This window comes from Gallinula chloropus (genome assembly GCF_964237585.1).
Source record: "Gallinula chloropus genome assembly, chromosome: 2".
In the NCBI taxonomy this organism is placed as follows: Eukaryota; Metazoa; Chordata; class Aves; order Gruiformes; family Rallidae; genus Gallinula; species Gallinula chloropus.
This window is the reverse complement of record NC_140086.1, coordinates 96931483-96957143: the sequence shown is the minus strand read 5'-3', so window position 1 is coordinate 96957143 and position 25661 is coordinate 96931483. Positions and strand designations below refer to the sequence as shown.

At 42.7% G+C, this 25661-nt stretch overlaps 1 protein-coding gene across 1 annotated transcript in view; it reads right to left on the bottom strand.

Moving 5' to 3' along the window:
* Window positions 1-3084: 3084 nt before the first annotated feature.
* Window positions 3085-25661, bottom strand: part of RNF144B (ring finger protein 144B) — a 49706-nt gene continuing 27129 nt past the window's right edge. The window contains exons 3-8 of the mRNA XM_084279761.1: window positions 21129-21233; window positions 12857-12917; window positions 6625-6829; window positions 5337-5481; window positions 3557-3646; window positions 3085-3351 (exon numbers count right to left, since the gene is read on the bottom strand). Coding sequence (XP_084135887.1) covers window positions 3211-3351; window positions 3557-3646; window positions 5337-5481; window positions 6625-6829; window positions 12857-12917; window positions 21129-21233 — 747 coding nt within the window. The 3' untranslated portion in view covers window positions 3085-3210. The remainder of the gene's footprint in view (window positions 3352-3556; window positions 3647-5336; window positions 5482-6624; window positions 6830-12856; window positions 12918-21128; window positions 21234-25661) is intronic.

Sequence of the window (25661 nt, the reverse complement as noted above, 5' to 3'; positions counted from 1 at the left end):
AAAAAGAAAGCTCAAGAGGGAGGCTTCACAGCTACATCCATTTAGAGAGTCCTGCTTTTGCTTATTTCTCCCCTCTTAGTATTATTTGTTATGCTTGCAATAAATCTCCTATAAAGCAACTTCAATTTTTCAGGTATCCCCGTGCAATGGAAAGCCAGAATATACAGTAGACTGGACACAGCCTCTTAAAGAAAACAATCCTTGTAAGACTTCTATTTGAGGCTCTAAAGCATGTCTAGAGCTTCTTGCTTGACCAGTTTGTTGCATCTATAGAGTGCAAGGAAGGTGTGCCTGTAGCTCGCGCTCTCCACATCCAACTTCTGCGTAAAGACCTCCAGCTAAAGTCTGGGCCACTGCTACCAATCTGCACACAGGCTCTTCAGATGCCTGGACTGGCACTCCAGCTGTCAGGTTGTGCTAACACCTGCCTACTGAATTTTTACTGCTTCTAGTACCCCCACCAGGCACCTAAACTGGCTCTGGCAATAAAATGTGCACATGGAAAAGGCACCGCCTCCCTTCTGCTCTGCAGGAATTAGCCTCTGAAAGGAGTCACCCTTCACTTAAACTGAGGAGTTAAAAATAAACTGAATAGTGTTGTTTTCCCCAGGCTTTACAGCTATGCACGTGTGTGATGCTTCCATAAAACGTTATCCTTCCAACCACTGAAACAAATCCCCACTCTGTGGAGAGATCTGCATTAACTTTAGACAACATTTAAAGAACCAAAAAAGGTCAAATTTGTATTACAGCTCAGATGGTGACCTTGTGTCCATTGTGTATTGTGGGCAAGGCAACTGCCCTGAGCTGCATTTCTCTCACAGAGGGAAGAACCTGGCAGTTTCATTAACACAGCAGTATTAATGAAAGAAACATGAGACCCCTTCATTCCAATAGGCATTTTAGTAAAAACAGGCCAAGGGAAAGAACGGAGAGGACAAGGGGAGAAACTGGACTCGCAGAGGGTGCACTGGGCATAGGTAAGACCACAAAACATGAAAACCCCGTGAATTTTAACATGTGAGGGATATTGGTACATCTCAATGCTGGTTATGGTTTAAGAGACCGAGCAGCTCCTATATCTTTGTCCTTGAGGGTTTGTTAAAGTAAGACTCTCAACTTGAAGTTCATAAATAAAATGGAAATGGCAGTAGTGCCATAAAAACGTAGGTAGAAAAATAGTACAAAGCCAAGGGCTGGACACTTTAATCTGTCACAAGTACCCCCAAGCACTACCATTACTGCTTTTAAAGAAAACACATACAGAAAACATTCTCTATTTATTACAAATGGCAGTTGCCTGCATTGCACTCTTTATTTAGAACGTACTGACTACCTTTCTGCTTCCCTTCGAAGCTGCGGCGGGAGAGTAAACGCAGCCTTTCACACTGGCGAGCACTGCCTGCCCTCCAGTCAGCAAAGTCAGACAATATTTTTAACAGAAATCGATTAAGAAGTAAACCAGACAAGTTCATTTAAGGCCTTTGTCCCTGCTAGTCTGCTCAGCAGACTACGCTTTCTTCAAATAAGAACATCTACCGCTTCTGTTACAGTAATAAGAGAGCAAAGTTAAACACACACACACACACACCCCAAAAGGTCACATTTACGGCTGCCAAGAAGGCAAAGTTCCTGAGGCTCGGCCACATGCAGCAGCAGAGACGCTCTTCGCAGGACTCTTCGGGCGCCTGGCACTGCGTGCGCAGGGCAGGGCAGGGCCGGCGCAGGGTGAGCCCCACGCGACGCTCAGGCTGAGCATCTCATTTAAATCCTGCAACCCTTATCGAAAGGGGTTTGGAATTACAACTGGTTATATAGTGCAAACTCGTCTCGCTTCCCACAGACATAAAATGCACGGACAGGAGTCCAGGACAAGAGCCGCCACCGGCCAGGGTTGTGAGGAGCACCAGCCATTAACGAAATAAACTCCGAGGACCAGATCTCAGCTACTCCTGAGTGAGCCTGGAGTAACTCCAGCTCTTCAGTGGGGTTGCAGCGAACTTATACAGGTGTAACAGATACCAGGGTCTGAATCAGTTTGGCGGTGAGGCACCAAATGAAAACGAAGAGTTCATTAAATTACAGCCTTTCAGATTTAGAGTATCTAAATGTTACTGGTAACAGTGTTTGTTCACCTTGAGCAGGACAGAAGAAATACCCACCAATGGATGGAGATTACAGTTACACAGCATTTCTCAAGTATTTACTTCAGCGGGTCCCCAAGGTTTCAGAGGGCGTGGCTTAGCCCGGTCTGAGTAATGTTTTAGAGGGTTCCTGCTGCCACCCCATGCAAACTGTTGGAAAAAATATACTGACTGTCTAGAAAGTAAATTGTCCATATGTACTTGGCCTATCCACGCCTATACGGAGACACTGTACACGCACAACCAAGATTCCAATACTGCGCACAAAACAGGAGCTGTATTGTGGCCCTTCTGAAAACATTAGCTTCGTGGTGAGTTTGCTACACCTATGTAATGGCAGGGAAACATGCATACTCCTAATCATGGAAACAGTCTGGGTTGGAAGGGACCCCAAGGATCACAGTGTTCCAACCCCCCTGCCACAGGCAGGGCCACCAACCTTCAGGCCTGGATCTACACAAGGTTGCCCAGGGTCCCATCCATATTTCAACGTAGAAGCATCATGTTTGATCTGAAAAAATATCAGCTTTCTCAAGGTAGTCCAGTCCATCAAATGAGAGCCCTATCTTTCTTACAACAAGTTTGGTTGGGTTTTACTTCTGTAATCGAGATCAATAGTGTAAATCAAACTGATTTAAATGCTTTAAGAAATGCCTTGGCAGCCAATTGACAGAAAACTGTCAATTTTTTTTCCTAACAGTTTGTTACCTTTGGTAGGAGACAAGCTAGCAGACAGAAGCACTGCATCAGGCTTATTCCCTCTCCCTCTTTTACAAAATATCCAAAGCTTCCTGAGAAATCATAGTGAAGATTTCTCTTCTCTGAATGGTACCCTGTTTTCCTTTTAGAAAGCAAAAACCTACACCACACGTACTGCACAATAATCTCGACTTTTCCCATGCTAGGACTTGTTAGTGATAGAGTAGCCTGTAGAGAATAGGCACTTATCCCAAGAATTGGCAAAAAAAGGGGAGTACTATTTGGTAGTTATGGCACCAAAACACAACCGTTGTGCTTTATCACATACATATGCTGTACAGATGGAGGCTCAATCAGACACAGAGTTTTAGGTTGTTGGAGGGCTGTGTTTCTTCTTTTTGCTTCGGCAAGACTTGCAAATGCAGCAGATGATGCATGGAGACGCCATGAGCAGCAAGGGAGAGGTCACCAATGCTATGATACCTAGTCCAACGAGGATCCCCACGACCTGAAAGACACGGTCATGAAAAATATGTATTTAGCTGGTGTAGAAAATAAAATACACGTGTGCATGCATAAGCAGAGCACAGCTCACAAAAGGAAAAATAAATAGATGAGAAGATGAAAATAATCATCTTAGTCCTTCATTGAAGGGTAAAGTCTCTTTGCCTCATGCAAGCGTGAGAGTTCTGTTCAGCTGGTGGGGAACACACCTGCGTCCTGTTCCACATCACGGAAGCCCGCGAGTGGCCCAGCTTGTTTCTGCAGGGGCCTCTGTCGTAATGCCGTAAGAAGATATCGTTCTGAAAAACAAAAGGAGAGGCTGTAGGAGCAGGTTACAGTACTGCAGGGAGGGGTTCAGGGCTGGACTGGAAACACAACCTTCCTGACACTGCTTTAAAATTACCAGCTGCCAGCAGGCAAGTTCACTCGTCTTCCAAATTATTATCTAGACCAACTTCTTGCAGTTTCGAGAAGTGTGGTGAGTTTGGGACCTGAGCTGATGTACAGCACCTTTCCCCCCACCCACTTTTAAAAAGCATAAGCATATGCACTGCCCCTGTTGCAGAAGTACCTACTCTGTAATTCGGGGATGATAAAGGAGTCTATAAACAGATATTTCTAGCGATCTTCCTGAGGTACTTCTACCTTCTGTTCTCCTGCTGTCCCTACACTTTACCATAATTTTCTTCCTAGGCTTAACAGGAAAATCTAAAAAGTAGGAAATCCCTGTTTCCTTTCCCTTTTTACCCATTAATTCTCCATTTTTTTCTTCAGACGGTGACTGCTGCCCTGCAGGCCCCTCCCCTAGCCAGCTGTGCTGTAACCTGATGCTGCTTCCTCTTTCATTTTTCAGTCCTACTCCCTGGCCCTGCACATTTAGAAAAACTCCAGGCACATCACTGCCACCTCTCTGAGGTTCTTTGTCTCTTTCTCATTTGAACTGACAAACACTTGGTGAAGGCATGTCTGTCTGTGCAGCCTGTGAGAATCTGAACCCCTCTCAGCCCAGCACGGTGTTAAGCAATCAACACACACCGTGTACGCTCTGAGGCAAGCCCGAGGACGCATGGTGAAAACGCAAGCTCACACACACAGAAACAGGACCTAACCCGACGTGAAACCTGTTCAGCGTGCTGAGAAAAGGAACTATGGAGAAGGAGGAAGTCTCACTCTTTGCTGGTTGTGGATAGAGTACCAAAAAAACACAAAGGAAAAAGCAAAGCCGTGCAGCATCTAACATTTTGTTCCAAGTGCTGATAAAGTCCTTTTCACGCTCCCACAGTTGTTGCTGGTGTCCATGTCAAAAAGGGAAGCTGTCATATGCACAAGCATGTTACTTCCTGTACTCTTAATCATGCTAGGGAACTTGAAGTCCATCCAAGTTCAGACTAGTCAGTATCACTTGAGAAGCAACTAGCAACTTGCACACCGTAATCCATGTTCATAATCCAACATTTTTATCCTCAAGTCTACTAACCTATCATTGTCTTCAGCAAACATGGCACTAGAGATGGACTGGCAAAGGAGACCTAGTTCATATGAGCTCTTAATGCAGCTGCTCATGACACAACCCCCATCACCCTAGCATAAGTACCATAGCACTTTTTGGACAGTCTGTGACCTTTGCAGTTGGAGCAGATGGAAGACAATTATTTCCCTGGCTCTCAACTTAACTGTTTTTAGCTACTGCACTGGAAGAGGGAATCAAAGAAAGGTAGTGCTGCAATGGACCTCCAGAAAGCAAGCAGTTTGCCCTGTTTCCCTCAAAGAACTAAGATGGGACCCAGGGACATGGCTGTAATCTTTTATGGAAAGATTATATTGATATAAGCAATAACACTGGATGAATGAGAAGAAAGAAATTAAGTTAGAAGCTGAATTGAGCCGTTCACTAGGGCACCAATGACTTGGTGGAGAGCTTATATAGGGCCTCTGACTAACCCCAACACCCAGACTCTTTATCTAAATGCTTTTTTCTGTAGCACTTACATCCAAGTTCTGTAGACAGTACCAGCAAAATGTGTGCTTGCAGTTCTTGCACATCATCTGAGCACAGCCTTCATTTCGCTCAATATAGATCCGACAAACTGGGCACTGCTTAATTGGTGCCTCTGTCTCCGCTCCAATAAGTGATCTAGAAGAGAAGGGAAATGCTGAAGTGAAATGTGAGTGCAATTACTGTTGATATTCAGCTCTACTGCCTAATGTGTACCATGCTTATTTTAGAGCATCTAATGTTGCTGCATTCATGCACTTAATGTGCGAAGCTTGTTATATTCAGTATAACACACTGAAGTATACTCACTACTAGGTGTAAGACCACATAAATGTGAAACTCAATTGCCTTGGTCTTTTATGCTACATAAAACAAACACTCACTGTACCCACTGATGTATCACCTATAGCATTGAAAATTAGCACTTTGTAAGACAGCTTGCATCATTAATTAAGTGGATTATGCCGTTTATAACACTGTCCCTGCCTGAGCAAAATAGCCTTAAACACTACCAAAGCCAAAGATCAAACCCAGAGAATAAAAATCGGTGAGAAATATTTGGTAATTCCTTTATTATTAAGTCTCTAGAAGCAGAATGCTTAGATTTTATGTAAAACTTTAATTTCTTGGAAAAAAAGATAGAAAACCTTGAATACCTGTGAATGAACTTCATTCTGAAAACAAAGCCATATACCCACAGACATTATATAATTTAAACACAAAAGTGTTTTCTTTCTTTAGATTAATACTTTATGTAACCTGATCTGTAGGTTGTTTACACCTAAGCAAAATGAGCATAAATCAGATTTCTCACACCAAATGGGACATTTTACACCCACTCTGTCTAAGATCCAAGATTCGGCTATGCAGAGATCCTATAAATATTAAGGAGGAGTGATTTCTTAATCATTGTATAAGCAAAGTTTTTATCCCACAATATTAGTGTATCGGATTTTTTGTATGGGCACAAGTAATAATTCTAGCAGAAGAACAAAGCCTGTAGGTAGATCTGAAGTCCTGGGGGACTTCACCTTTCAGAAGTGTCAGTGGCATTACGAGTTTGGTAAGTATCCAAGTAATATTAATAGTAAGTATTAAAAACCAAAATGTAACATTTAAATTAATATTTAGTCTGGAATTATACTTAAGAAACACCATGAGAGATGGAAAGTCTCAGAGATGCACCTGAGATGTTAGAAGGAAGCCGTTTCATGAAACTGATATGAGTTCCAAAAGAAACTGAAAGACCACGTTGCCTCGGTGGGTTCCCCCCCCTCTTACCCCTGTTCGGTTGGTATTGGAGCAGTTTGGTTTTCCTGGCAGAGGTGCTGTGGGTGCCATGCCTCCTTGCAAGAGGAGCAGAATGTCAGGTGGCAAGCTGGGCACTCCACCAGCACCGGCGCTCCTGACTCGCTCGGTGCAATACGGCACACCGCTTGGCAGTCAGCTGAAGGGCACCATGTTCTCTGGGGGTCCAAGTGGACTTCTGAAATGTAACAGAGAGAGAAATAAAACTGTTTATCCAGTCCCCTTCTCATTCCAGACCCAATTCTGCGTGTGGGTGGGAGAGCTGAAGCCCTCTGCACCCATGCCTATGAGCATCCAGGCCCACTCCTCTTTAGGCAGGTCTGCAATCACACTACAAAGGCAGCCGCGCTGGAAGCACTGCAAGAACAGCAATAATCAACATGGGACATAATCTCTGCCTTTATAGGGAGATACAAAAGACAAACATAAGTGCTGCTTGCTGAGAAGAGTGTGTCTTGTGGCATTAGGCCATTCATTCCATGTCTTCCCATGTGCAAGCCACACGGTATCTTTCATGCAAATAGCAGAAGGACTGTCCTGTCATTAAATTAACTTCAAGTCACTTTCCACACCTTGCTTCCTCCCCTCTATCTACTATCTGCAACTAAAATTCACTTTATTATATCATCTTTATTTCTCAGGTATCAGATTACAGAAGTCAAGGCAAGCTTTGTGGTGGAGACATTGAGGTACAGACATCACCACATGGCAGCAAATCATAAATATTGATTCTTCCTCTTGCTTGTGTATTCAAGGAATTTGGGCTTGCAACAGCTGAAACACATTCACTGTTAGGGGTGCCCGTTGTGGTTTATACTGGCTCAAGTGCATGGGCTGCAACTAAACACTCCCACCCTGCTGAGCAGCAGCTACCTGCCTCTTGTCCTTCCCTGGGAGCTCTCTGGGTACTGCCACTGAAAATAAATAGATTTAAGGGATGTCTCAGGAACAGGTGAAAATCCCTGACTGTCAGATATCAAAAGCCATTACAATGGTTTTCTGCACCTCCAGCAGATAAAGCATTGTCTCACTTGAAACAAAGGGCTACACAAGGGCCCTAGACATATGTTCTCTGGCAAATTTTGCTGAAGCAGTTGAAGGCACTTCCTCCTATGCACAGCCCCCTGCATGCACTGCTCCTCTGCAGGAGGCCACTGGTAGCCCACAGTGAAGGAGGCTGGTGGATGGATATCTAGCAGATGCTCCGCTCAGCATGAAAAACATTGATACCATTTCAGTGTCCAGATACCCAGAAACTGGAAACTGTAGAACCAGAAAGGTATTCTAAGTAGCAAAACTCTTCCCCAATCTCTCAAGCATCTATATACTCATGCATGAAATCTGGAGAGAAGGACACCCGAGGAACATCATAACCTAATGTGCACTAGAAACTGAGTTCTCTTCCAGCATTCCAAACCTCTCTGTGTACCTTGAAAACATCCAGTTTGTTTAAAGCCATCCCTCCCTTCTGTTTGTCCAGGACACTTAGAGTAAGGGACCAGTGATCATCCTCTCAGCTGGCTGCAGGACACACAGGTACACCACGCTCTGACTATAGGTGACTTTTAAGTATGTGTCAGAGATGTGTACGTCTCTCAGATGTGGGGAATTTCTACACCCATGGCAAAGGCTGTCATCTATAATTTGGGCAGTGCCAGCAAAACACCTGTACTGTCTGCCTTCAGCCACTTCTTTAATCTAGCTCCCTTCTTTCCTCTTCCTTTGCCCCCCACAAAATAAGCAAACATTGTGCTTTCTACTGAATGAAAGCCAGAACAAAACCATTTGCAGCATCATTTCTGGGAAGAAGAGAGAGATGTAGACGGGCAGTACAAGCTATTTTACATTTTTACATAGTTTTTAGAAGTAGTGTCCTGACTGAGAAATCACCAGTACTGTAGTTTTGCTCTGCTTGAAAGAATTCTGCATGGGGTAAGACCATGGCTATTACATTTGAGTACCAGCTATTGCATTGGAGTCTTCACACAGTAGGTACTATAGGCTTTCTGTTGCTAAATTGCAGTTAAAATGGCAGAAAAGCACAGTTCCTGCAGATAGCTGCTTAACATGATCAACTGGAAACCTAAATTATTATCCTGTCCTGGTTTTGGATGAAAGACAATGTCTGGTTTGGACATCATTAGGAGGAGAGGAGTTAGGGTTGTAAATCTTACTGATTTTTACACATTCGTTGCAGCAAAATGTAACGCATGAAATGAAACTCCTTCCTCTCCCACTTCCTCCATTTTACAAAGAACCTACAGATGGTATTTTGCAATCCATCCTGTCTCATACTGCTTAGTTTACCATGGAGTACAAGCAAAACCAGAAAAAAATAAAAAGGAGCAGCCAAAGAGACTATTATATTACCCTGACAAGGTGCTCCTTTTTTTCCTTTGTTAGGGCCATTTCTCTCATGAACCTTTCCCCTGCTTCTCCACAGCCAGTTCAGGAGCACTCGCTCCACTCTCAGGAGGAAACCTTCCCCAAACTGTGCCAGTGATGGGCTGGGATCTAGATGGTTTTCACAAAGCATGCAAGCAAGCAGGTGAGATGTGGGAGACAGATGGAGTAAATGCAGCATCACAAAGAAAGGAGAATTGCTGCCTCAGGAGAGATACCCTCTGAAAAGGTAAGTCCATGCCTTGCTCAGAATATTAGGAGTACTTCCCTTTAAAATGGACCACTTTTCAGTCAGGCATAAAATAGAGGTTCTCATCGTCTGCCACTAGGCCTATCGGGCAATTGTGACAGAAATAGAAATATAATGAATATGTCCTAACCACATCCTATTCATCTATTTCATTACTTCTGATGACCACATCAACCCCATCCTAAACAGACATGCAGCCATTCCTGTTTCTTCTATTAAAATACGCTGCATGGAAGCTCTGTGGTTAGGTCCCGACTGGATGCAGAGAAGTTACAGATACGTAAGAAAGCTTGATTTTAAGCCTGGAAAGATTTGCATTCTAAAAACACACACACACACACAAAGAAGATACAATATTTCAGGTTCATTCCTTATTAAACTAAGCAAGTGCATATAGATGTATATAGATAATACAATTGTAAACCAATGGCTTCTTGCAACTTTGTCACTCAATATTATCTGTCATTTTTTTCAAAAACCAACGAAATGGAGTGGAAATACATTTTCTTAAAATAGCTAGCACAGATGGGGGTTGGGGAAAATAGCTTTATGCATTTGTAAGTCTTTCTTCATGTCGTCAAAATTTTCCTCAAAATTAATCTCCTGATGGAAAATAGCTGGAAGGGTGAGAACCATTGGCTTTACCAATTGCTTGAAGAGTGGTGAGCAAAGACTATAGAGCAAGAGGAAAAAAAGGCTTACCCAAGAAGCTGGTTATTTATTTCTAGCATCTGTAGTAAAGCAAAGGGGACGCTGAAGCAGAGAGCCTCTATCTCAACAGAATAAAGCTGAGAGAAGTGTTTAAGTATAGCAAGCTGAAGGGTTGGAATACAGGTGCTTTTTTGATCAGACCAAAAGTCCTGAAGGACACACTAGCACCTGCCTACTTTAAGAATCAGAATCTGGCCTACTGTATCTTTAAGCATGGAAAGGAAGATGGTACACTTCAGGCAGCAAAGTCTGGAAAACTCATTGTGCTCTATTTATTCCCATTGCCATGCTGACTCCTTCTCCCCAGCAAAAAAAAAAAAACAACCCTACCAAGCCCAAGCTAGCTCTTCCCCAGCATCTGGCCTGAAGAAAAGCCTGAAAACTAAGCTACAAATATTTCACATCTAAAGCTTTCCTTCATTTTTAAATCAACCCTGAAAGGCTGATTCGAGCAATGCTGCCTTTCTGTTCTTTGAAAAGTTCTCTGTCATTAAGTAAATCAGATGAATTCACGGTCCTCAGATGGTGTGCTTGGCTCGGCCTCTGGCTGACATAAGGTCTGCCCACCCAGCTGCATCCTGACCAGAGCTCATGTATTTTTTAGGGAAAGGTCCATGGTCCCACCACAAAGATGGATGAACTGCTTTTGCTGCTGGGTCGAGGAGCTGCAGCTGAAGATTGGCTTAGTGCTGGTATGAGAGTGTCTGGTGAGGCACGGAGTGGCTGTGGCTGGCGAGGGCCCACGGGAGAGGGCAGAGTTAGGCAGTAGCAGCCTGGGCTTTGCGTAGCACTAGGTCTGAAAAGGGTTATGGCTGACACAGACACGTGGCACACCTCAGATCTCAGCTGCTGGAAGACCCTGGTCAGATTCCAGGTCAGAAGTTGGCTATAGCAGGTGCTATCAGGAAGGCTGATCACTAATTTTAGATCATCAGGCCAGTGTTGGTGTTGGTCGGGGAAGGCAGGCATAGCCAGGCCTGGGTCAGGTCCGAGAGCAGAGCTGCTGGCCAGCAGAAGCTAGTAAGGCAGGTCCAGCTAATGAGTCCCAAAAGGTCCGTCTTGGACACAGTGCTAAACACAGGACAGACAAAAGGTCTTGGCCAGGGTTGGGATTAGTGATGTTGCCGAAGTCAGAGCTTGAGTTAGCAGGAAAATGTTCCCAGGCATCAGTAAACTGGATTTATTGCTGGGACTCATAGGCAAGGCAAAAAGGCTAGGGTTTAACCCTGCCACTTTTATCCCAGTTTTACTTCTCATCATCACGGATCTTAGAAACATCATCAAGAGAGGTTGTGGAGGAGGATTTGTCAGACTTCGGCAGGAAAGAGAAGGGAAGGAGGATTTAAAAAATAGACAAGTTTCAGGCTTCTGTGCGTGGGAGGCAATAAAAAAGAGATGTAACAGGGAGCTGGACAAAAGATCATGAGTTCAGCTTTGTCTTGTTACAGAGAAGGAGATACCAGGAAGTCATTAGTTCACAGTCTCTAGTTAAAAAAATGTTTTACATAAAACAGATTAATATTATTGCAAGAAAGCCTCTTTCTTAACCCTTTAATATGGTGATTTAATAAGCTCTGATTTCTACTCTCTAGGGCTGCAGACAAGCGACTGCTTGGCTTATGATCTGGAGGGATTTCCTAAGGAATTAAGGATAAATGAGAAGGTTAATTAGGAGAGAGAAATAAAAAAAAGAAAGGAAGGTTTGGGATTTTTTTCTTGCTTTTTCTTTTTTTCTTTTTTCTTTTTTTTTGTCTGAGTGTCTGGAAATCATAGCTACAATCTGCATCTGCCCATCAACTGTGGGCCACACTTGGTAATACTCATTGTACAGTTTTTGTACTTTATGGGCATTCACTGTGACTCATGTCAGATGAGATTCTGCAAAACCCCATACATTCTTCTATCTGACCATCTTTTTAAGTGCATTACTGTGCTTAACTTTTAGGAACCTCTTTATTTTCACACACACTCCTAGTCCATCTGCACATACAGCAGGAACAAAACCACAGTCTTTCAAGGCAAGTTTGAAAACGGGCAGAGTCAGGGCAGGTCAGTTGCAGACACATTACCCTGCAAGCTGTTATGGAGGGAGTTCTTTGACAAATGCTGCAACTTCCAGCTGAGATTTTCAGGCTGGGGGGAGTCTTTAAAACCAGTGTGGGATCTCATCTTTCTAACTAGCAAGTTTCTTCTTCAGCCTTGGCAAAGAACCATCTCCCAAAGCAGAAGGCTGACCTCTTGCACAGGAAAGCTTGGCCCCAGTAAGACTTTCGGTTTCAAACTTCTTTACTCTGTAATGAGGGGTCCAACTATCCCTCAGGAAAAAATAAGATATACTAGATGAACACACATCAGGCTTCTACTTAAGAAAAGCTCTCTTGCAGGGATGTTTGCAAAACTCCACATCAACTTCCGGGTCTGTCTTCCCCAGAAGTTTAGAAGATCCCTATGGATGTATGAAAGAACTATGTGTGTCCAGCACCACCTTTTAGCACCTAGTCTAATTCTACCAGTACAACCACCATCTCAAGGATGTGGGATGAGCACGCTGCAGGAAGGATGATGGAGCCTCAGGCACACAATCTGAGTGTTAAAAGCTTGAGTACACAGTGTGGTATTTCAGTAGGATGCCACTCTGTTGATTCTGCTCCACTGAAATAATTTCAAATTTGTCTGTGGAGCACAGTCAAACCTGTGATTGCTCTTAAACTATTTCAAAACAAAGACTTCTTCTCCTTCTCTTCCTTAACTTACCCAACAGGCTTTGTCTTTGCAGTATGCAATACTGCTGCCCCCACTGATATTTTAAAAATGAAGTAATAGAAACCAAAAAGTTCGCACCTCGTTCGAACTTCAGCCTCTTGTATAACTGGAACTGGTCAACAGGCACCAAACAGGCAATCTGAAATGAGAAACACACACACCCAGCAAAAGCATTAGAAACACAGAGATTAGAAAGAAAAAAAAAAAAAAAAATTATAAACACCCTGTTCTACAAGCCTGCTTTCCTGAGCTGGGTCTCAAATCCACCATCTTTTCCTGCTTGCTCTTCTTACCATGTTTCTCCAGACCTTCACTTCCTTCTTCAAAATGTAACGTTGTTAGTGAGCTCTCCTATTTCAGCCACACAGCCTAGCAGTTTAGCCCACATCTTTCCTACCATGCACAGGAAAGCCTTCCTTGTGGATTCTGCATTTACTTCAGGCTTCTCAGTTTTATTACATGTTATTCTAACGTAACAAAGGGTGACAGCTTACCAGCCTTGGAGACTGCAGCCTGTTGTTCACAGACAAGAATATAGCCCAAATTAATGGTTCCTCATTCGTGTCTCCCAGTCTTAATGGCAAGGGTCAGCTAGCTCTCAGGAACATGAAAGCTAGCCTGGTTTCCATTTTTTATTCACTGCATGGGTTTTGGGCTAAGACAATGAATGCCACTGCTGTTGGAATTTGCCTTAGATATGCACCAGCCCACTGGGAACTGGACTGAAGTTACCAAATTTAGCTGGCATAGACATACAGGCTTTGCATTTTACATATTACCATAAGGCTAAATGCTTTAATCTTAAATTACCAGTCTACGTAAGAAAACCAAATACCCTGATTAGAACTAATGAGCATATATAACTCTGCATATAGAGTAAGGAGGGTTTTAAAAGAAACTTCATGAACGCTTGTTCACACTCAGAATCCCAACTTCATTCTCTTTTTTATTTGATCCAGTCATAATCATATCCCAGCACTGAAAATGCCTTTCTCTTTTACTGCAGATAAACCTAGACTAATACACCCCATCATTCGGAGTAGTGTGAGACAGTGTAGAACTGACAGCTTCAAAGCGAAGTCCCTCAGCCCTCACGTCCAGCATCCCACCACAGTCCTTCACATTACTCTAAAAGGCAATTTTTTCCCCTCAGCAGACACTGGCCCTTGCTATCATTCTGGGCTGTGTGACATGGCACTCATATGAGAAGAAATACAAAGACAAAAAAATTCAATATATATTCAGTATCATGCTGTGAACACATTTGCATTCATAGATGGAGAAAGGAAAATAAGATATCCATTTGTATATTATGAAATATGAAATTGCTTTATTAAGATATCAAATAAATTGGCATTAAAATTGTGTTTTGACACAGGTATTTGGATCATTTAGTATTTGACCCAAACCAACATCATACAAAAAAAATAATTCCACTGATGTAAGCACTGAAAAATTCTTAAAAGACTTGTAGTTGAAGTAATCACAGATTTTTAATATGTCAAAATGGGAAATGCCAACAAATCTTTACAAAACATAGTCTACCGGTCTTGAGGTCAAAGTACTGTCCTGCTTCAGTTTCTGAATTCAGAGGGTAAACTATTTTTAGTATGAAAGTATTGAAAGTATGAAGCTAAAGTGTATTATGTTATGACTGTAAGGCACAGAGACCTTTCTGGGAAACTCTTCACCTGTTCATCAGGAATCAGCTGAAACACTCTTGAAAAACAAATAATAAATCAAGCAAGGAAAAAAGAGTGAAGTTCAGCAGCCTCAGCAGAGAATGAAGCCAACCAAGAGCGTTATGTCAAACCCACAAGATACATCATTTCAGTATTGCCCACTCCTCCCCAGGGCAGCTTCAAACCTTAAACTGTTTGGAATCTTTAATCTGTTTGGAAAACAGAGTCATCTGCTTTTCTCTAGCTGGGTGAGCTCTGGCAACTACTTTAAATTTTCCTTCATTACAACTAAATTAAAACAGCGAGTCTCAATGCTGTAAGAGCCACTTGAGTGCATTGTTTGTCCTGGGTCTTTTTGTGCTTGCTCTTGCTTTGAGCAAACAGTTTTTCAAAAGCGGTTCTATTGAGCCCAGACTGAAAATTTGGCCTCCTTGATTACAGTGGGACCAGAGTTAGGAGTGTTATTGCAGATTTCAATAGGAAGTAGAGTCAGTGTTGAAAGCTTCCCTTTCTCCTTTTGAAAACTGGATCTTACCATGCCAGACTTGCCCACTGGTATCCCCCAGCCCCACACTTCTTCCTCCATAGCTTTTTCACTGCTCAGCTCCCCCTTCCCTGCATGCACTGACAGATGCAGCCCACCACCTCTGCCACGACTCCCCCAGGCTTTGAAAGACCCACAACTGACATAACCCACTTGGAGGTCGACCTGAGAGCCAATGCCCCTTGCAGATTTATGATCTTCAGGTATGAGGAAAGGAGCACACCATGTGCAACTCACTCAATTCAGTGCTACTTGAAAGCTGTACAAGCAAACTCAATCAAAGAAACCCGCAAAGCAAACATGGGTCAGATTCCCCCCAAAACCACCAAATCCTTTCCTCGGTGAACTTTTAATCTTGTTTATGTTTAATCAAGAAGGACAGCCCTAAGCACAGTAAGGGAATTAAGTGTTTATCTTCTCCTACTTTGCATCATCACACATGTGATGTGTTCCTCTCCAGCCCCACCTGAGTGCCCGTCCCAAACACCTCCTCTCCTGCACTACCCCACAGGCTGGGGAAGAAGCAAACCAGCAACATGGCAGATCACACAGGGCCAAAAGAGAAAGTCCATGAGCACATCAGAAATCAGGCTTTTCTTATTCTAGCCTATGAAATTGTTCTACACACCAACAAATGCTACAGGACACCTTTTCTGGTTGTGTTTGTTTTGTTTTTTTAAAAAAACTGCATTAAGGTTGCAATAAAAACCTACCAAAAAAAAAAAAAAAGGGAGATGAGGACTCTGCTCTCCTGAATGAAAAGATGTTGATTTGAGACTTTGAGACTGTTGGGAGCTGAAATAAGTTTTCTGTTTTTTCCAATACACTCTAAGCAACGTTTGCAGTTGAAGTACTCTTGTCATAGAGCAGAGGAGCACATAAGAGCTCTCACTAGGAACAGCAGGTTTCACCTGAAGTAAAAATATCCATGAAAAAAAAAATTCAAACAAAATTTCAAACAAAATTTCAAAGGTTCACTGCCACAAAAGGCTGCAGCTGGACCCTTGCCAAGCATCCAGAAAGATCTCCCCAAAAATAACCAGGGGCGCGATTATTGCATGAGAGAAAAGAGCAGAGGAAGGAAAATGAAAGGCTGTGAAATAATTGGGTTCCGTTTACACAGGGGCAGACTGTTCCTGTAACCCAGGCAGTGCGGTAACCAGGAGCCAAGGAAGAACAACTCCCCTGTTTTTAAACACTGGCTACCACAGTGGAAAGTGAAAATCACTGCTCCACCTATTCTCAGGCTTTCCAGGGAGACCCAGGGAGGCAATTGAGAGGACTGAATAGGTCTTACTTCCTTTCACACCCGTATGAATCAAACCTTGGTAATGGCAAAGGAGGAAAGTTCACCAGGGACAAGTGCTTCTCCCCTTCTCCCTCGAGCAGACGGGCAGCAAAGGCAGACCCTGCACTGGCAGCTGTGAAGGCCACTAGCAAAGGGTGGCATTGCCCACCTCTGCCAAAGTACCACTCACAGAGGCACTGCCTCGTTTGGCAAGGACTGCAAAATAGTTTTAGCTTGGGCTGTGGTTTGCCTTCCAAAGGGGTAGGGGGGTGCAGTCTCTTTATTGTTAAAGTGTATACCCACTCCCTTCTTCATCAGCTACCATGCTCACTGGTGGTGTCATCAGGAAACATCAATTTATTAGTTTTATCCATTAAGGAGTTCTTCTCTTATTCAGTGATAAGTAAAAAGAAAATTAAGACTCTGTCATCTCTTCCCCTTGGATTTATTTAGAAACAAGTAAATAAGAAGAACAAAAAAATTAATTTTGACCCAGAAAAAGATAGGTTAGCCTACAACATTTCCTCACCTTCTTCCTCATTTTACCATTTCAGTTGCCCCCAGCAAAACGTAAACCAATTTTCATATTAAAAATAAAACTGATATTTTAAACTGACTCCCAGTGGGATTTTTGTTCAGCTATGTATGAAATATAACACAATTAAGAATTCTAAGATCTGGGTCACTGTCCCATTTCAGCACTGCTTTACAAAGCCCTGACAACCCTCTGTCAGGTGAGCACTGGTGTAGATCATAGATTTACACGGGTAGAGCAGAACCTGCACTGCATGCAAAGGGGTAACTCTCCTTGTCAAACTTGAGAGGCAAAAGGAGAGCCCAAATCTCTTTGTCTCCTTTACTGCCTGCTGCACAGTTTTGATCCAAATCAGATTATGTATACACGGATCATTGGCATCAATGTTACAAGCTTCAAAACACTACAGGAATCAGAAACAGCAAAGCACAATCCCCTTGAAATTTTCCAAGTAAGCACTGCATTAGAAATCCCTGTGTGCAGCAAAGACTTACCCTGATTCATAGCTTACACTGGTGATTGGATTTGTACCAAGTAAAACCATTTCAAAGCATGATAAATTACCCCTTATTTAGATTAGGGATATTAACTGGTCCAATTAAATCAATGGAGCAAGTTCCCAAGAGAGACGGGCGTATTCCAGATAGAAGTCTGCACGGTTAAAGAGAAATGCATTAACATAAGATGTTCCTTCTACCTTCTGCTTCCAGGAAAGAAGCCAAATAATCTTTGTTTATTGTACTATTAGAGCTTGAAAGGACAAACATCTTGTTTAACAAGATTGCTTTTAAACTTTCCTTTTTGTGTGTGCATCCAGCTATTTGAAACAGAGTCTGTAGCCAAAACCATTGCCTTCCTACCACAAACACCCATTTATTTCTACTTGAAACCAGCTACACTGCAAGCAGTTGCTACCTGAATGTAACAGGTCAAGATATGACCTAGGATTGTACTTGATTTCCAGCACTCTAGTGGAACAATTCCTTTTGTTTGAATGCACTATTTGTCAAAACAAAAGAACTGCTGGGGAACATACTGTTTCCAAATAGATTTTGTTACAAGTCAAAATAAGAAAACAACCAAATACAGGGGTTTCAGAAAAAATATTTTCAGAGTACTGAAAAGTACAATTTTCTAGTTCGAATTACTTCTCATTTTAAGGGTTTTTTTTAAGAATAAAAACCTGGAACATTTTCTCCTGAGGTCCAGCGAGACACGATGTTCTACCCAAAGTAAAGCCTTAACTCCCAAACACCTCCTATACTGTACGAATAAGCACTTTACTCCCCAAGCACTGATGAAATATTCAACTGTTTGAGACAGACACATTTCTGCTATTCACACTTGCTCATTTCTTCGTGAGACATGCAAGAAGAAATTCTATTCCCTGTTCAAAATGTTGACTAGTTTCTGACCCTCTCCACCCCCCAAAAGCAACACAAAAAGGACATGTCTCAAAATCAAGGCAAGAGCTGTGAAAAGGCAATCTTCATTGAGTAGCAAACAAGATAAAACTCTGAAGAATTTTACCAAGAAGACAAAATTCACAGTGAAGGCAAATAGGTCACTGGAAAGCACTAAAGAAATGTTACATGCCTTGAATAACGACTTGAGAGAGGGAGGTAGAGGAACTTTCATAGCTGTAATGTGCTAGAAACTGCTTAAAAGCTTTGTTACTAATTGTTCAGCTTCCTTATTCAAGAGAGCTCAATCCAAAACTGCACTGAAGTCAATAGAAAAGCTTTCCTTCGCTCCAAATTATGCCTAAGTTCACCTTATCTCCCTTGCACAGGCTAGGGCAAAAGGCATTTAAAAAGCAAACAAAACAACCACATTGACTAACATAATTAGGCACAATCTAACCCAAAACCATAGGAACCCATTTAACACTATGTCCATAACAAAAATAATATGATCTGGTATTTATTCTCCAAACTGTAAAGGGTAACTGGTAAATGTTGGTCACAACAGAGTCTGAAATGGACATGCACTTTTTCAAAAACCCTGACGCTACCAGAGGGGAGAAGGAAAGACCCATTTCCTCCCACTGTCACCCCTGGTACAGGCAATATGTCATTCCACATGGCACTGTCTTTGTGAGGAACCTTTTCCTGCCAGAAGCAAAACATTTAGACCCTCCAGAGGTGAGAAGGCTTGTACTTTTACATCAGGAGTTTTCACAGTGTGTAATGAAAAAGCTGTAATTCTAAACAGTACTTCTATGCCAAACAAAGAGCCGTACTTAAGCATGTTCTCTGCCACCTGAATACGGTTCTGTTTTTTAAATAATAGCTTTTAAAGGCCACATTTTCACGTGGAACAGTCTTTTTGGAAAGAAAAAAGAATACAGAGTACTCATACAGACCTGTGGTTTACATACTAATCTTAGAGGTTATTAACAGAGACATTCTATTCTTTCTTTTGTTCCTGGTCTTTTTTTTGGAGTTTCTTATAAGAAATAGGTATTTGGTAAAATACATAAGCTGTTCACTTTAACCAGATTGGAGGCCTGTTTGCATTTCAACCTGGTCTGCGTTTCAAGCACATCACCAAAAGAGAGCGTCAGAACATTCATCCATCCACAGGACACTAATGCACATTTGGGCTGTTTAGTCATTCTGCCTCCAGCCCAAAAAGAACCTGCAGATTAACCGAATGGTCCATTAATACATGCCCCAGAGTGTCCTCCTGTTTTCCTGTGGGGAAATATATCTCTATAATTCCTACAGCATCATAACCCTAGCTTAACAGAGCTTCCTCCCATCGGTTAATTTTCTTTAAAAAGTATTTCAGTAAAGGCTGGTTGCCTTCAGCCTGGTACAATGGGTGGGAAGGACACTGTTCTCTAGCTGTGCAGAAGAAAGAGAAAAGGGCATCAGCTGGCTGCTTTCCACAGTAGCTGGATTCAGCCAAAGAAAAGCTCCACCATATGCCTGCACACCGTAACAAACATAGTTGCAGCTCCCAGGCCTTGACTGAACTAAGCAGAGTGTTTCAAATGCATGCCAGAGCAGAGAACCTGATCTGTGTCTGGAGAAAAGGGCATTTTTTTGGTGTTGGGAACTGCACTGCCACTGATTGCATTTGAATAGGATTATATACTTCTAACACAGTTATGTCATCTGTATACACAGGGCTCAAGGGAACCCAGAAGATCATAAGCAGCTTTTCTTCAGCTCAGGGATGGAGATCTGATTCTCCTTGATGTTGTCACTGCAAACAAACACCGACAGAATGCACAAAACCAGCCAAAATCCCTTAGTCACCTTGATTTTTTTTTCCTGGTTTGGTTTTTTTCCTGCTTGCATTCTCAGGCCCAGCAGTGGCCTACCTTGGCTCACAAAGCAAGCAAGCAACAATAGCCGCAGGGCAACATCAGATTTGCCTGCAGTTTTCCATGGCCTTCTAGACGCACGTAACAGCTGGCACGTACGAGGGTTCCAGACACACTGCCAACAGCCCCTCCCCATGTCACAGGTTTGGCCCTAAGCCTGGTGCAGTAACTTTACACCAGCCCTAAGTCAGGCGGGAGGCTGCTTGAGCATTGCTGGGAGGCCGTGGCAGGAGCTATCTACAGAGCCCCCTTGAACCCCGTTGTCCCAAGCAGTGCAAGAAGGTCTGAGAAGCACGTTTTCCCTCCAGTTTCTCCACCTTCACCTTTGAAACTGCGACTGTGCACATGCCAGATGTGAAAATAGCTCTGCCTAAACCTCATTCAGCTTCTGAGCTCTCAACCTCTCCCATCTCCACCTTGGCAATGGAGACAATTCTCATACCTACTTTCACCAGTGCTATGCAGATACCTCTCTTTCCCTATAATTACATGATCTTGCATGTTTATATTGGGCTGCAAATTGATTTTTGCAGCCTGATGTAAGCATGCACAAAGACATTCTGGCCTTGTGTACCATCAGGTTGAGTTCTTAGCTCTTGAGTTAAGAGAGGCACCAAAATTCCAGTGTTTGCAGTCAAATCAAATCTGATTTAATTGACAGTACACGTGGAGGCTCAGCAATGCTGGGATACAGGGTATTCTGGTTAAGTCACCTGCATGGGTAATTCAGCAGTTGTCCGGATGCCAAGTAAGCCTTTCCTCAAGGCACAGAGGGAGGGAAAAAGGAGCAAAACTCTTGAAAAACATCTGTTTGTTTCTAGTTCCTCTTGTCAGTCAGGCTTCTTGCCAAAAGCTCATTAAAGATAATCAAAGGGAGGGAAAACTGGATCATATGTATTATGTAGAGAAAGAAGTTCGGGGTTTTTTTTTAAAAAAAAAAAAAAGAGAAAGAAAAAAGTGTTGATACCTCTGCTTCTTGTAGGGTCCCATGGTTCAAGCATAACATGTCTGGACATGTGATAGGAGAACCACAACCTTCTTGAATTGCCAGCTGCATGTACTGTTTTAGGCACTAGAAACAAGCAAGAAAAGAAAAAACAAAAAGTTATAGCCCACATGCTGCTAACACACAGATGCTAGAGATGCTGCACAGCTACCACCTCCACTGCCTTAATTGGCTGTCCTGAAGCTCCTGCACACAGAAAACATCAATTATTATAAGCGTGAATGCTACAAGTCATTACATTGGAAAGAATGCAACAAAGAACAATTAATTATGCATGACTTCATCTGCCGAGCATTGCGTTTACCCAAGTCAGCAAGTCAGACCTTTCAGTGCTAACAACCCCTACGCTCTGCTAAACTTGGATTGGAGGACTGGGAAGGAAGGGGGGGGTAGGGGGAAGTATCTTTCATCCTAATTAAACAGACTTTGCTCTTTTGTCTTTCCTCCTGTGTCCTTGATTCAGACTCTTACCCAGCAGTCTCCATTGCAGGAGACCTCGTTTACAAGAAAGAAACTACTGTTCTCATCTGCATAAAAAGGGAAGGGGCTGTATAACCTGGTTAGAAGGTTATAACCTGCCCTAGAAGAAGTGCAGCTCTCAGTTCTTTCTGTCTTTCTCCAACCCAACCACCCCACAGAGATGAGGTAATTTCCATGGTTTACCATGATTAATCATCAGCCTTCAGCAGGACTTCAAAGTCCATCTCAGTATGGAGTCCTTCTTATGAATGTTTCCAAATGGTTTCATTACTCAAAAATGGCAGGCCTTCCCCCTCCAAGATAAAAAAGTCCTGTGTTCTCCCCCCATTTTATTTGGCATGCCAGTTTCAAATATATTCAGCTTGTCTTTTTAACATATATTATAAAGCTTTTAATAAAACCATGGCCTAAAACTGGTGCAATGGACCAAAAAAGGGTGCTCAAATTATATCTCCAAACTGCACAGGTAAGTGAGCTCACCTTTAAATCAAATAAAACAGCCAAGTCTCCTCAAAATAATGACAAAGCACACAGTAAATTGCAAATCACTGTTAACAAAATAACAAAACATGGATCTCCGGCAGATTTTGGTACCATCTTGCATAGGTTATTATAAATGAAAACTAACATTTTACAAGCAGTAGGACTAATACAGCTTGTTCCCTACAGATTTGGGGTTTTATGCCCATGTGGTAAACCCTTCCTCCTCCTCTTCCTCAGTATTGCTGGCTTCTTGCCTTGTTGTCCCATCCGTTTTCAAGAAATATGATAAAATGGAAGGTCTTTGAGACCTCTGCCTCTCTGACAACTTTTGGAATAGCCACTGAGTTCAAAAGGTACTAAGATGGGTTATGGAGAAATCACAGCCTTTCAGAGCATCAGCTCTGAAAGCCCCAGGACTCTTCACAAACCATTTTTCCAGTATTTATAGGCATTTAACATTTAAGTCTGCATTAGTTTGGACTGCTCTGAGAAGACCTTGCATATTGTACTCTGATTAAAGCAATTTCCTCATTTGTATTTTTATTGGAAAGCTGCTACCCTCTTAAATGTCAGGATAATTAGGACTTTTACAAATGGAAATGAGGTTTCTTTATTATTCTGTCTGTCTCTCTAGTGAAACATCCACGTCCACATGTTTTGATTAATTCTGATGAACTATATGGAGATATTCGTTCAAGAATGTAGAATCAGCTTAACTTAGTGGCATTTTAAATGAGCTTACCTTTGATTTGTAAATATTTGAATTATGTTCATTTAGAAGAATGTAGGGGTATAACCTAAATGGTAAGCTTTAAGTATCTAGCTCATTAAGCTCCTAATGGATTCAGATCCAGCATGCACCCCTAGAAGAAAGCAGGAGAGCAGGCTGCAAGGAATTGCTGGTGCAAATAATACGTGAGAAGTGAGGGAGATACAGGTGAAGAGCAATAAGAAGAAATCATGTCAGCAACTGAAGGAAGTATTCGCTCCCTGAGGAATATCAGCACAGATTTCACCAGGAGCAATTCTTTTATTATTCAAGCAGTCTCAGCGCCCTGTCCCATCTCGCCCACCTCTCCCAAAGGTATTTAGGCACAGTGCTTAAAAAAAGTTGGTGTCCCCACCAGAGACTGCTCCACAGAGCAGTAAGGAGAAGCAGTTACACAACTGCAGGGGTGCTCGGGAGTAAGTACGCTAGAGACACCGGAGCTGCCGGGGCCCGGCCAACATCTACTTGCACCACAACCAAGGCAGTGGCAGCAGGTGACACAGAGAAAGACAAAAATAATTGTCCCCAGAGCCCAGGGTGGCACCCAGTGCCACGGTGGATGCAGCTAGAGACCTGCTCCTGCAGCCCCACTCATTAAGCACCTGCCATTGCCCACTGGAGAAATGGGGTATCAAGTGCTTACTCCCTGCAAAAATTTTCACGCTGGTTTGTGTCTGTACCCATGAACGATGCAAACAGAAAATCCTGCCCTCTAAGCCCCTTCCCAAAAGCCTCCGTGTGCTGCAGGGTGTTGGGTGCACGTAGCAATATGAACGATGCTCCAGCAGGGCCTCCTTACATCTCACTCCCTCTCCTCGTGGGAGACCTGATTAATTTCTGGATCAAGTCTCAAGGCAACATTTGGGGAAGGGGGAAAGTTTCCCTCCCACCAAAGCATTTAGTTTGCCTTAATTCCTCACAAGCATGGGAGAGCAAGCTTTTACTTTCGCTAAGATCCTGGCTTCTGTCTCCTCCACGGTGCTGCCTGATATTTAGTAATGTGTTTTGACAGCATGGTACAGTGGATTTGTATTCTGGGGGCAGCTCAGGTCAGCCAGTTACAGAAGGAGGACAAAGCCTGAGAAGTTACTGCAGGCCTAGCAGCAGCCCAGAGGCTTGTTCTTAATTTAGACTTCCAGGACAGAAGCTTGAGCACTGGCAATTACCCTTCTGTGCAAGGATGGGCACGGAGCTCTTAAGGAGCTTCGATCCACAGTATGGATTTTGCAATCAGTTTCAATGTGCAGTATCTCAGTCGTTAGGGGTACCAAGCCAGGAGAACAGAGGTTACTGAGCACTGCTAATGCGTCTGGATTCTCCTTCTCTTCTAACCCACTGCTTGGTTGCAGGAGGTGATGGGTGAGCAACCAGAGCTTTCTGAGATACTTTCAGAGGGTGACTCGGAGAGATTTTATAACAGCACAGTGCCACTGAGCTTCAAATGCTTCACAGAAAAGTGTTACGTAGTTTTAAAAGGCATGACATCTTTTGCCTCCATTTTCTGCGCTTGGAGAAGGTGCTGTGGGTGCAATTCAACAAGCTGATGGAAGGACTTCCAGGTGCTGGGAAACTCAAAGGATGTATTTATCATTTACCACTGAAGGATTAAGCTTTTTACCCAAGTCTGCATATGAATGAAGATGTGAACTTGTTCCCAAGTTAGCAGCAAAAAAGAAACAGTGAAAAATCACTCAAATTTTAAAATATGCCTTCACTTTAACAGTTTGATTGTTTTTAGAAGGGTTTTACTATTATTTACAGCACAGCTACTAATTTAGCTGCTTAGTTGAAAAGCAGCAAATGTAAGTATCTGAAAAGATGTGCAAGCTGCAATTGTGGTGAAAAAAAGATTCAATGCCTATATAATGAATCATGACTGACCTTCTCAGCAGCATGTCCTCCCACACAATGGAGAATACATTATACAGACTTAAAATGGTAAGACTTTTAGTGCATTTGTCTACAAAAATCAGCAGTATCTCAGTTAGGAAAATTGCTTGTGCTACATGTGCTACTTAATTGCTCTACAAAGTGAAGGCAGGATCAAGATAACTCACCCTCTGTGGTATTAAGAGTTCCTAAAATGGATCTCAATCTTGACATCCAAGAAACAAGCAGGTCTCAACACCTGTGAGTTACACTCCCCCACCTATTTCCCACAGTGTGGTGACTTACAAGCACGGAGAGCAGCCAGTGGCTGGAGAGGCCACACCACAGGACCTGTGGCTAACACTAACAGTCATACCGTTGTTTTATTCTCCAAGGCCAGAGCAAATCATTAGCAGTGACCTTCCTACCAGCACAGCAAGATTTCCACGCATGCATCACATAGTCAAGGCAAAATGGTTGAGGCAACAGAGTAAAAATCTACTGAGGTCTTGCCGAATAGGTTTGAACTGGGCTCACTACAGATGAAGTTGAAGGACTGGCTCTATAATGTTTACCCCTCAAATAAATGGTAGAAACCAACACAAGGAATTTTAGCTTTCTTACCTGTGTACCCCAGTCAGTAACGTTCAGTTTACTCAGATTTTCCCCACTGAGCAACTATACCATGTACAAATCTGTCTTCTGGGATACATAACAAAATCCCAGTGCAAGCAAGCAAGAGGAATCAATTCAAATGTGATAATGTGATTCCACCAGTAAGATTCAGTACATCTAACAGAAGGTTTTGATGCTGATCTAACTTTGCCAGGCAGGTATTGCTCCCTATGGACTATTGTCAACTTCAGTGGGAAAAGTATGATGAGTAATTTTTC